At 34.5% G+C, this 11,449-nt stretch overlaps 1 protein-coding gene across 2 annotated transcripts; it reads right to left on the minus strand.

Moving 5' to 3' along the window:
* Positions 1-1,425: 1,425 nt before the first annotated feature.
* On the minus strand, positions 1,426-3,882 carry LOC111984259 (uncharacterized). 2 transcript variants are annotated; one of them, XM_024015885.2, is made up of 4 exons: positions 3,837-3,882; positions 3,682-3,728; positions 2,338-2,664; positions 1,426-2,237 (listed from the first exon to the last, which is right to left on the minus strand). In XM_024015885.2, the coding sequence occupies exons 3-4, from the start codon at positions 2,662-2,664 to the stop codon at positions 1,635-1,637; spliced, it is 930 nt and encodes a 309-aa protein (XP_023871653.1). In that variant the 5' UTR covers positions 3,682-3,728; positions 3,837-3,882; the 3' UTR covers positions 1,426-1,634. The 2 variants fall into 2 exon arrangements, with proteins under 2 accessions (XP_023871653.1, XP_065625370.1); XM_065769298.1 differs by lacking the exon at positions 3,837-3,882 and having other exon boundaries at positions 3,682-3,823.
* Between the last annotated feature and the right edge of the window lie 7,567 nt (positions 3,883-11,449).

Raw genomic sequence — 11,449 nt, forward strand, 5'->3', positions numbered from 1 at the left:
AAAAAATACTAAAATATTAAATGCATGAGCTACTACCAAAAAATACTAAAATATTAAATGCACGAGTTACAGTAACCGTATATATGTATGGTTACTGTAGTACTTGTATATTTATGCACAATTTTACACTTATTGATGTGAGTGTTTTTTTGCTCAAAATGTGTAAAATAGACTATTTTTTGCATTTTGTAAGATTTTGCATGATTTAATGCGGTTGCTCTAAATGTAATATATATATATATATATTTATATTTATAGCAGGGCACAATAGCAGAGGAATGAAACGGCTTTGTTATACTCAACGTATCTTTGATTTTCCACTTGAAAAGCCAAACATTTATAACTGATCATAAAAGATTTTGCTTTCTCTAAAAGAAGCGTAAAGAACTACAGAAAAAAACTTTAACTAGAAAATCATTGAAATCACATCACTACAACAGAAATTATACATAATTTCCTTTCTTCTCTCGTAATACTTTTGATTACATCATTCCATTGCCATGTAGCTCTTGATAGACTTAGCAGATGAGTACTCGCTTTGCTTATTCATGCATATGGGCTTATATTCCTTCTCTGAAGTAGATTATGAGCAAACAGTGTAGTAAAATATGTATTAATTGTGGCATTCGATAATTTGTGTTTGATTATATAAACGGTTGGAGGAATATATTTGATTTATATGTCAAAAGCTAACGAGTCAAGACTTTTGTGACTCAAAAATACTGATTTGCTCATGAAAGAGAACCTGACCTTAAGTTCCTATTTCTTTTATAAGCAAAATATATAATAGACTTATTATAGTTTCATTTAAAGCCATATTTTTTAAGAAATTAATTTATAGCCAATTGAATGAAGTGAAAGGGAAATATAGATTTATTGGCCTAGGGGTGATGTGGATTTCTCATAAGAATGTCCAGTTGCCAAGATCTTAGTATTTTAAACAAACACGTTTAGTGTTAAAATCCCCAAACCCCCAATTATCAAATTACACACACACACACACACATATATATATATAGAATGTGTTGTCGAGGATGACTTCTACTTGGAAGAAGGTAGTGGGAATGATGACGTTGATGTTATTATGTGAATTTAGATGCAGGAGGTGGAAGTATGCAAAACCCAAGTTCAAGAGTTGGAAAACTTTAAACAGGCCTTAAAACATGGGGTCGACAGTGGAGTTGAAGGTCATTGTGAAGCTCTACAAGAGGCAGAAAGGGCATCAATTGATACCTTTTCAATTCAACACATAAGTGACGAAATACATATATGTCCATTCGAAACCTGTCATAACACCACGCTAGATTCCAAAGTGAAATTCATTCATATAATCACTCCTAGACAAAATACTAGGCCGCATTAACCTTTTATCATAGTGACTATATACAATAAAATGTCCATTCGAAACCTGTCATAACACCACGCTAGATTCCAAAGTGAAATTCATTCATATAATCACTCCTAGACAAAATACTAGGCCGCATTAACCTTTTATCATAGTGACTATATACAATAAAGTGAAGCATACAAATATCTCAAAAGGCTTCAACTTTCAAATACTTCCCCATCAGAAATTGCAGCCAAATCATAATAGTTAGCTATGACACATAAATGAAAGGACAACCACAAGTCGATCAGATTCCTTTCGCAATAAACTCCATCCATGCTTTCTTCCTCTTATCTGCCATGGTAAGGAAGGCAATTCTACTATTCAAATTACAGAGTTCATTGAGTACCTTAAAGTAGGTATCATGATCCAGGTCTGTGTACTCATTGAGCATCCCCATAGCTTTCTCAAGAGAGAATTTATCATCAACGGTGACAGATTTACTAAATTTCTTAGCGCTTGCCTTAGCCTGACTAGCTTGAAACCTTGCCCTACATAGTTCAGTATAGTCCCGGAGTCCCTGTGCGAACTCACTAAGTTCATCCGTTTTCTTAGCAGTCTTCTTCCCCTTAGACCATTCTTGTTGCATTGGACGCTTCTCACCACGTGTGGTGTGCTCATGACCCCTTTGGACATTGTTTGTGTTGTCATCACTATCATCATCCAGGTCAGCATGTAATCCAGCATTGTGAAACTTCTTATCTAGCTCACGCTCTTCATCACTATTTGGAGCTGCTTGGTTGGAGGAAATTTGGAGGATACCGGTGGCAGTAACTTTGTTGAACAGAATTCTTAGCAAATGATAGTGTTCACATCTTTTTTTCCAAAAGTCCTTGGCTTTAGGATTTGCCTACCAAAAAGCAACATAAACAAGTGAAACACATATACCATAGTATACGGCACAAACCAAGAAAAGACTGCTAATATAATTGAACAAATAAAACACTTACCGCAAGTACATCCGCCCAAACTTCATCACTGGCAATAACTGTGTTTGTCTTAAAATCCCAAACCATTCCAGAATTTCGTAAATCTTGAAAAATGGTCTCGTGTTTTGTTCTGAGCCTATTAAATTTTGTCTCAAGTTGTTGCATGCCAAAGCACCGATTAGCTCGTGCATTGAGTTCATTTCGAATTTTCGTCCAAGTTCTCTTCTTAAAAACACCAGTTTTCATGTTCCCTTTCACTTGTTCTTCGATCATAATATCTAAAAACAACTTTTCAATTGCAGGAGGCCATAGTTTGAGGTCTTCCGCCTCATTCAATTCATGTGCCATCTATTGAAGATCATTCACATTAGCCTCAAATAAACAATATGCAATATAAAACCTGAGATATATAGAATGACATAATAATAAGATGGTGACCACATTGTTGCATGCATATGACCTGAAACCTATACATAAGCATGAACCAATAACATTCAGCATTTATCCCATGCATACACACGCTTCATCGACCATACCAAAGTTATCCAACCCATATGCACCAGAAAAAGATATAAGTTATAGCTGATACAACATCGTCCTTTACTTGCCATTATAAATCTATTTCTTCCTTCAGCTGAGCATCAATAGCATTACTAAAATGTAAAAATTCCCTTTGAACTTGAGATTCAATAACACCACCCAATCTACAACTGCAATTCCAGTCAAGCTTAATCCCATCCACCATAATACAAATTTAATGTGGCTGTTTCAGTTGTGCTTGTTCTCTTGAAACCCATAAATAAATATTTGTAAATCTTTTATTTCAGTTTGGTGCATGCATTGACATACATTTCAGGTTTCACAATGTGATCTAAGATCATCATAATTTCAGGTTTCACAACAGAACAAATAAATTAACTATGAAAGTCTTCAAATATTTTCACACAATGGGTTGTTAACTTTGCCTTTGTCCTGTAGCCCTTAAAGCTCACGTTGTGTTAATGCTCAAAAATTAAGAAAGTTTCAAACTTTATCTTTGTATAAACATTTCTTGAGCATTTCTTACACTTTCTGTCTCATGGAGATAAGTTACATAATTAAATATATCAGTGAAAATTGCATCAAAATTATGAGCATATAAAATTAACATTGAGAGACATAAAGAAATATATCCCAGAAACCCATGCACCCCAATGTCTCAAATATAACCACAAAATAATTTATCTACAAGAAAAATAATGATAAACCCAGATGGGATTCATGTCTGTTTACCCTGTTTCTATGCATACGAGGAAATGAAACCTATAATGTCAGATTTAGGACAAAGCAACCAAAAAACCCAGAAAACCCGATACCCATTATCACCTTATACGGCTTGAAGTTCAGAAATCACTTCAGATCCACCAATGACCCTGCTATATCATACAAAGAAAAACAAAAGAAAAAAAAAAATAAAACCACCAATAATTTTATCAAAATTTGTGGCGTATTTGAGAGAGAGAGAGAGAGAAGCTATAAACCTTTTTGACGACTGAGTAAGCTTCGACACCAAGTGAATAGGGTTTCCTTTGCTTTTATATGGGTGGTTTATAAGGAGTAAGAGCTGAAAATAGAAAACAGATAACAGGTGCCAAACAAGTGATGGGTTACATTTTTCTTTTTCAAAATTCCAAAACAGAAAACAGTTTTCAACTACTGCGTTTGGTAAGTGTTTTTCAGTTTTGTGTTTCCAGTTTTTGTTTTCTAGTCTGTGTTGGGTGAAGAAGAGAGAGAAATAGGACTATGTAATTTAAGTTGTTGATTTTTATTTAGAGCCAATAAAAATATAGAGTTTTTCACTTATAATATGCCGTGGACATAACACTTCTTTCATTATCTTTTATTATGAGGGAGGATTTGTTCCAAGCATGCAAGCATATGTGTTGTAATGTTACACTCTTGCCTTCAGACAAGGATTATAAGGCATGATTGGAGTGCATCTTTTTTCGATGTGGGGGCAAGTCTTAAAAACTGCTCACGTTGCTTGTAAAGAACAAAATCGTGCAGGTCCTTCGGCTCCAAAGCGGACAAACTGCTTACGGGTTTGGAACAAATCCTCCCCCACATTTATCATTTTTGAAATTTAAATAGACAGACCTTATTTTCTTCCTTATCTTTTATTATTATTAAATTTATATAGACACCTTTTTTCTTTTTCTTACTTCTTCTATATTCTCTTTTATTTTGAACAGAAAAATTCTAGGTATTTAATATGAAAGTTTGAAAATGTGTAAAAAAAACAAGAACTGTTTAGACCCCCAAATTAAAGTTATGGCTTGGTTGATTTTACACTAACTTAATACTAAAAGTGGAATAGTGTAAACACAAGCATATAAGCAATACAACTACTCTAATCCATATTTAAAGCAACACAACAGTAAAAATGAAATGAACAAGAGTAAGGAAGAGAGATGCAAACACAGATAACATCGAGACGTGTTATCGAAGAAGAAACTGAAGAACTCGGCGAAAAACCTCTCCGCCGCCCTCCAAGCGGAAATCGTTCCACTAGACAATTAGTTGGGATATATGGGTGAGCAAGAGACCCTCCAAGCCTAATCTACCCTCTACACCTAAGCCCTCCAAGCTCCTACTCCAACAAGACTTCTCGGAACCGTGTCTTGTCTAGTTCTCCGGATCCCGCAACAAGCTCCATGTTGCATCTGTTATTCTAGGCTTCTTCCAAAACTTCCCAGCAGTACCAAAACTCCACTTGACACTCTCAAAGGGTGTGGTAAGTGTTTGGGCTAACAACCTCTCAATGGTATATAAATGGAGAGGTAGGAGATAAGGAAATTCCCAAAACAAATGTGTAGAGGATTGTGGGTATAACAATCTCTAACTCTCAAGGTGTTTTGCTAATGTTTTCACTCAAAAGCTCTCCTATAAATTTGTGGGTAATGTAAGTATAAATAGTGTAGGCACAAAAAGTGTGAATCGGACTTGACAGGCTAGTAGAATAGAATGTCTCACGGGTGTCTCGCAAGAAGGCCTTACCCGCAAGAAGGCCTTACCCGCAAGATACTCACGAGACATAGCTGTCTCCATCTAGCCTGACTCTTCGTATTTTAGCATGTGCAGGGCATATGATATACTTCACAGGATGCAAAGTCGTGAGATACCAGCGAAACCTTCTTCAGTCATCAAATGCTTGAGTCTTCACACTTCTCTCTCTATCACACAACTTTTACAATGAAATCTCACAATAAATATAGGGTACAACAAATTGAATAAAATTATAATCAAATTTAGCACGGAATAAAAGCCAACACAAAGATATAGTTGTAAATAACAACTTTACAATCTTCCCTTTAGTTATTTCGTGACAAAACCCCTAAAATAGACTCTAGACTTAAACGTGAGTTTGGGAACAAAGGCAAAACTCACTCACAACTAATCCAGAAACTGTGAAGCACTTGCATTTATAAACCTGTTACCTGAAACACTTGCACACAAACAAAACTTTCATTAACCTTATGACAAGTTAAACTCAAAGTACATATATGAGCAAGTAAACTTTCACTAAAGAATGACTACAATGAACATTTAGCAAGTAAATGCTCATCCGGACACGTTGTGAATGGTAAAGCCATTGAAATCTTTTGGACAATTCTCCAACATTTTTAAGGCTGTAAAATCCTTATTTTTCAAGGAATCTAATTCTTTTATCACTTTAGTCACTGAAACTAAGTATTTTACTGTCTGCAAATTAAAGCATAAAGTATTTTAGGATAAAAAAGTCGATGCTAGCTGTTGTAATAAACTCCGAGGCAATAAATTTATGCAACACTAGATTTTTGTTGCAATAAGTACCACATATTGCAATGATTTATTTTGAAAATCTCATTGCAATAGGTGTTATTGCAATGACAAAAATGTCGAAGCAAGCCGTTGTAATAAACTCTGAGGCAATAGGTCAAAAAAATCTCATTGCAATAGGTTTATTTTTTTATCGAAAAAAATTTAAAAATAAATAAAGCATTTTCTTGAATAATAATTTTTTCATTAACCTATGGTGCAATTCAAAAACTATATCCTCCTTCCTAGCCAAACAAGAAAGTGGATTAAGTGAAGCAGAAAAACCAAAGAAATCACCACAACCAAACTACCCAAAACCTTTATTTGTATACTAAAGACCTCTTCATATTTCTAATCTAAAAGTGAGAACAGGGTCACCATGTAGACGGCAGTTATATAGGTAATTACCAGGAATGCAAGAGTAGTACATAGAGCTATTGTCGAAGGCCCACACTAATCTTATTCTTGACAAGGAATCCACTAATTAGTAAGAAGGAGACAATGACTGATGCAATAAAAGAGATAACGTTGAATATTATGAAATAAAAGTAGTCCAACAGATCGATAGAACCTATAACTGACGTTCCAACATCAATTTTAATGTTATGACTTGTATAAAAAGTAACATTCCCACTTTGTGACCAAACACCGCCTGGGGGGCTAGTTGCCTGTTGGAAAGTGAGAGTTATAATCACAGTGGCCACTACCATTATATAGCCACGATTCTCTTCTACCCAATTACCTCGGTATTTCAAGTGTTTCGACAAATTCTTCCACCATTTCTTCCTTGCTTGTGTTGTTTTTGCTGATTCACTTGGATTATTCACTCTTTCAACACTACCGCCAGCATCCACTAACTTGTGTGAATGGAAAAGCTATTGAAATCTTTTGGACAATTCTCCAACATTTTTCAGGCTGTAAAATCCTTATTTTTCCAGGAATTTACTTCTTTTTTAACTTTAGTCACCGAAACTAAGTATTTTTTGGTAAAAAAGTCGATGCAAGCCGTTGCAATAAACTCCGAGGCAAAAGATTTACGGAACACTAGATATTCATTGCAATAACTAGCACATATTGCAATAATTTAGTTTTAAAATCTCGTTGCAATAGATGTTATTGCAATGACACAAATGTCGATGTAAGCCATTGTAATAAACTTTTACGCAATAAGTTCAAAAATTCTCATTGCAATAGGTTGATTTTTTATCAAAAAAAAAATTGAAAATAAATAAATCATTTTCTTGAATAATAATTTTTTCATTAACCTGTTTTGCAATTCAAAAACCAAATCCACCTACCCAGCCAAACAAAAAAATGGATTAAGTGAAGTAGAAAAACCAAAAAAATCACCACAACCAAACTACCCAAAACCCATATTTGTATACTAAAGACCTCCTTATATTTCAACTCTAAAAGTGAGAACGGGGTCACCATGTAGATTGCAATTATATAGGTAATTACTAGGAATGCGAGAGTGGTATATAGAGCTATTTTCAAGAGGCCCATACAAATCTTATTTTTGACCAGGATTCCACTAATCATTAAAAAGTTGACAATGACTGATGCAATAAAAGAGATAGCGTTGAATATTATGAAATAAAAGTAGTCGAACAGATCGATAGAACCTATAACTGACGTTCCAGCATCAATTTTGATGTTATGAACAGTATAAAAAGTAACATTTCCACTTTGTGACCAAACACTGCCCGGGGGGCTAGTTGTCTGTTGGAAAGGGAGAGTTGTAATCACAGTGGCCACTACCATTTTACAGCCACGATTATCTTCAACCCAATTATCTCAGTATTTCATGTGCTTCGACAAATTCTTTCATCATTTCTTCCTTGATTGTGGTGTTTTTGCTGATTCACTTGGATTATTCACTCTTTCAACACCAGCAACGGCATCCAATAACACGTTGCAAATGGTAATGCCATTGAAATCTTTTGGAAAATTCTCCAACGTTTTTGAGGCTGTAAAATCCTTATTTTTCTAGGAATTTACTTCTTTTATCACTTTAGTCACCGAAACTAAGTATTTTACTGTCTGCAAATTAAAGCATAAAGTGTTTTAGGATAAAAAAAGTCAATGCTAGCCGTTGTAATAAGCTCCGAGGCAATAAATTTGTGCAACAATAGATTTTCGTTGCAATAAGTACCACATATTGCAATGATTTATTTTGAAAATCTCGTTGCAATAGGTGTTATTGCAATGACAAAAATGTCGACGCAAGCCGTTGTAATAAACTCTGAGGCAATAGGTTGAAAAAATCTCATTGCAATACGTTTATTTTTTTATCGAAAAAAATTTAAAAATAAAGAAACCATTTTCTTGAATAATAATTTTTTGATTAACCTGTGGTGCAATTCAAGAACTATATCCTCCTTACCAGCGAAACAAGAAAATGGATTCAGTGAAGCAGAAAAACCAAAGAAATCACCACAACCAAACTACCAAGAACCTTTATTTGTATACTAAAGATTCCTCATATTTCTAATCTAAAAGTGAGAACGGGGTCACCATGTAGACGACAGTTATATAGGTAATTACCAGGAATGCGAGAGTAGTACATAGAGCTATTGTCAAGAGGCCCATACTAATCCTATTCTTGACAGGGAATCCTCTAATTAGTATGAAGGAAACAGTGATTGAAGCAATAAAAGAGATAGCGTTGAATTTACGAAATAAAAGTAGTCCAACAGATCGATAGAACCTATAACTGATGTTCCAGCATCAACTTTGTGTTATGACTAGTGTAAAAAGTAACATTTCCACTTTGTGACCAAACACTGCCTGGGGGGCTAGCTGTCTGTTGGAAAGTGATAGTTGTAATCATAGTGGCCCCTACCATTATATAACCACAATTCTCTTCTACCCAATTACCTCTGTATTTCATGTGTTTCGACAAATTCTTCCACCATTTCTTGCTTGATTGTCTGGTTTTTGCTGATTCACTTGGATTATTCACTCTTTCAACACTAGCACCGGCATCCAATAACACGTTGCGAATGGTAAAGCCGTTGAAATCTTTTGGACAATTCTCCAACATTTTTAAGGTTGTAAAATCCTTATTTTTCCAGGAATCTACTTCTTTTATCACTTTAGTCCCCAAAACATAGTATTTTATTGTCTGCAAATTAAAGCATAAAGTATTTTAGGAGAAAAAAGTCGATGCAAGCCGTTGTAATAAACTTCGAGGCAATAAATTTATGCAACACTGGATTTTCGTTGCGATAAGTACCATATATTGCAATGATTTATTTTGAAAATCTCATTGCAAAAGGTGTTATTACAATGACAAAAATGTCAATGCAAGCCGTTGTAATAAGCTCTGAGGCAATAGGTCGAAAAAATCTCATTGCAATAGGTTTATTTTTTTTATCAAAAATAAATTAAAAATAAATAAATCATTTTCTTGATTAATAATTTTTTCGTTAACCTGTGTTGCAATTCAAAAACCAAATCCTCCTTCCCAGACAAACAAGAAAATGGATTAACTAATGCAGAAAAACCAAAGAAATCACCACAACCAAACTACCTAAAACCTTTATTTGTATACTAAAGACCTCCTTATATTTCTAATCTAAAAGTGAGAACGGGGTCACCATGTAGACAGCAGTTATATAGGTAATTACCAGGAATGCGAGAGTGGTACATAGAGCTATTGTCAAGAGGCCTATACAAATCTAATTCTTGACTGGGAATCCACTAATTAGTAAGAAGGTGACAATGACTGATGCAATAAAAGAGATAGCATTGAATTTTACGAAATAAAAGTAGTCCAATAGATCGATAGAACCTATAACTGAGCATCAACTTTGATGTCGTGACTAGTATAAAAAGTAAAATTTCCACTTTGTGACCAAACATTGCCTGGGGGGCTAGCTGCCTGTTGGAAAGTGATAGTTGTAATCACAGTGGCCGCTGCCATTATATAGCCACATTTCTCTTCTTCCCAATTACATCCGTATTCCAAGTGTTTCGACAAATTCTTCCACCATTTCTTCCTTGATTGTCTGGTTTTTGCTGATTCACTTGGATTATTCACTCTTTCAACACTACCACCGGCATCCAATAACACGTTGCGAACGATAAAGCCATTGAAATCTTTTGGACAATTCTCCAACATTTTTAAGGCTGTAAAATCCTTATTTTTCATGGAATCTACTTCTTTTATCACTTTAGTCACCAAAACTAACCTGTCTACAAATTAAAGCATAAAGTATTTTAGGTTAAAAAAGTCGATGCTGGCCGTTATAATAAATTCCGAGGCAATAAATTTATGCAACACTAGATTTTCGTTGCAATAAGTACCACATATTGCAATGATTTATTTTGAAAATCTCGTGGCAATAGGAGTTATTGCAAAGGCAAAATGTCGATGCAAACCATTGTAATAAGCTTTGAGGCAATAGGTTGAAAAAAATCTCATTGCAATAAGTTTATTTTTTTATCAAAAAAAAAATTAAAAATAAATAAATCATTTCCTTGATTAATAATTTTTTCATTAACCTATGTTACAATTCAAAAACCAAATCCTCCTTCCCAGACAAACAAGAAAATGGATTAAGTGAGCAGAAAAACCAAAGAAATCACAACCAAACTACCCAGAACCTTTATTTGTATACTAAAGACTTCCTTATATTTCTAATCTAAAAGTGAGAACGGGGTCACCATGTAGACAGCAGTTATATAGGTAATTACCAGAAATGCGAGAGTGGTACATAGAGCTATTGTCAAGAGGCCCATACAAATCTTATTCTTGATAGAGAATCCACTAATTAGTAAGAAGGAGACAATGACTGATGCAATAAAAGAGATAGCGTTGAATATTATGAAATAAAAGTAGTCCAATAGATCGATAGAACCTGTAATTGACGTTCCAGCATCAACTTTGATGTTATGACCAGTATAAAAAGGAACATTACCACTTTGTGACCAAACACTGCTTGGGGGGCTAGCTGCCTGTTGGAAAGTGAGAGTTGTAATCACAATGGCCACTACCATTATATAGCCACAATTCTCTTCTATCGAATTACCTCGGTATTTCATGTGTTTCGACAAATTCTTCCACCGTTTCCTTCTTGATTGTGTTGTTTTTGCTGATTCACTTGGATTATTCACTCTTTCAACACTAGCACCGGCATCCAATAACACGTTGCAAATGGTAAAGCCATTGAAATCTTTTGGACAATAATCCAACATTTTTAAGGGTATAAAATCCTTATTTTTCAAGGAATCTACTTCTTTTATCACTTTAGTCACCGAAACTAAGTATTTTACTGTCTGCAAATTAAAG

This window comes from Quercus suber, unplaced genomic scaffold, assembly GCF_002906115.3.
Source record: "Quercus suber isolate HL8 unplaced genomic scaffold, Cork oak 2.0 scaffold_1106, whole genome shotgun sequence".
In the NCBI taxonomy this organism is placed as follows: Eukaryota; Viridiplantae; Streptophyta; class Magnoliopsida; order Fagales; family Fagaceae; genus Quercus; species Quercus suber.

Excerpts from the sequence above, each read along its gene's own strand:
- LOC111984259 (XM_024015885.2), bottom strand. The coding sequence starts at position 2,664 with ATGGCACATGAATTGAATGAGGCGGAAGACCTCAAACTATGGCCTCCT. Across the intron at positions 2,238-2,337 it reads TTTGGGCGGATGTACTTGCG|GCAAATCCTAAAGCCAAGGA; the intron begins GTAAGTGTTTTA and ends GCTTTTTGGTAG.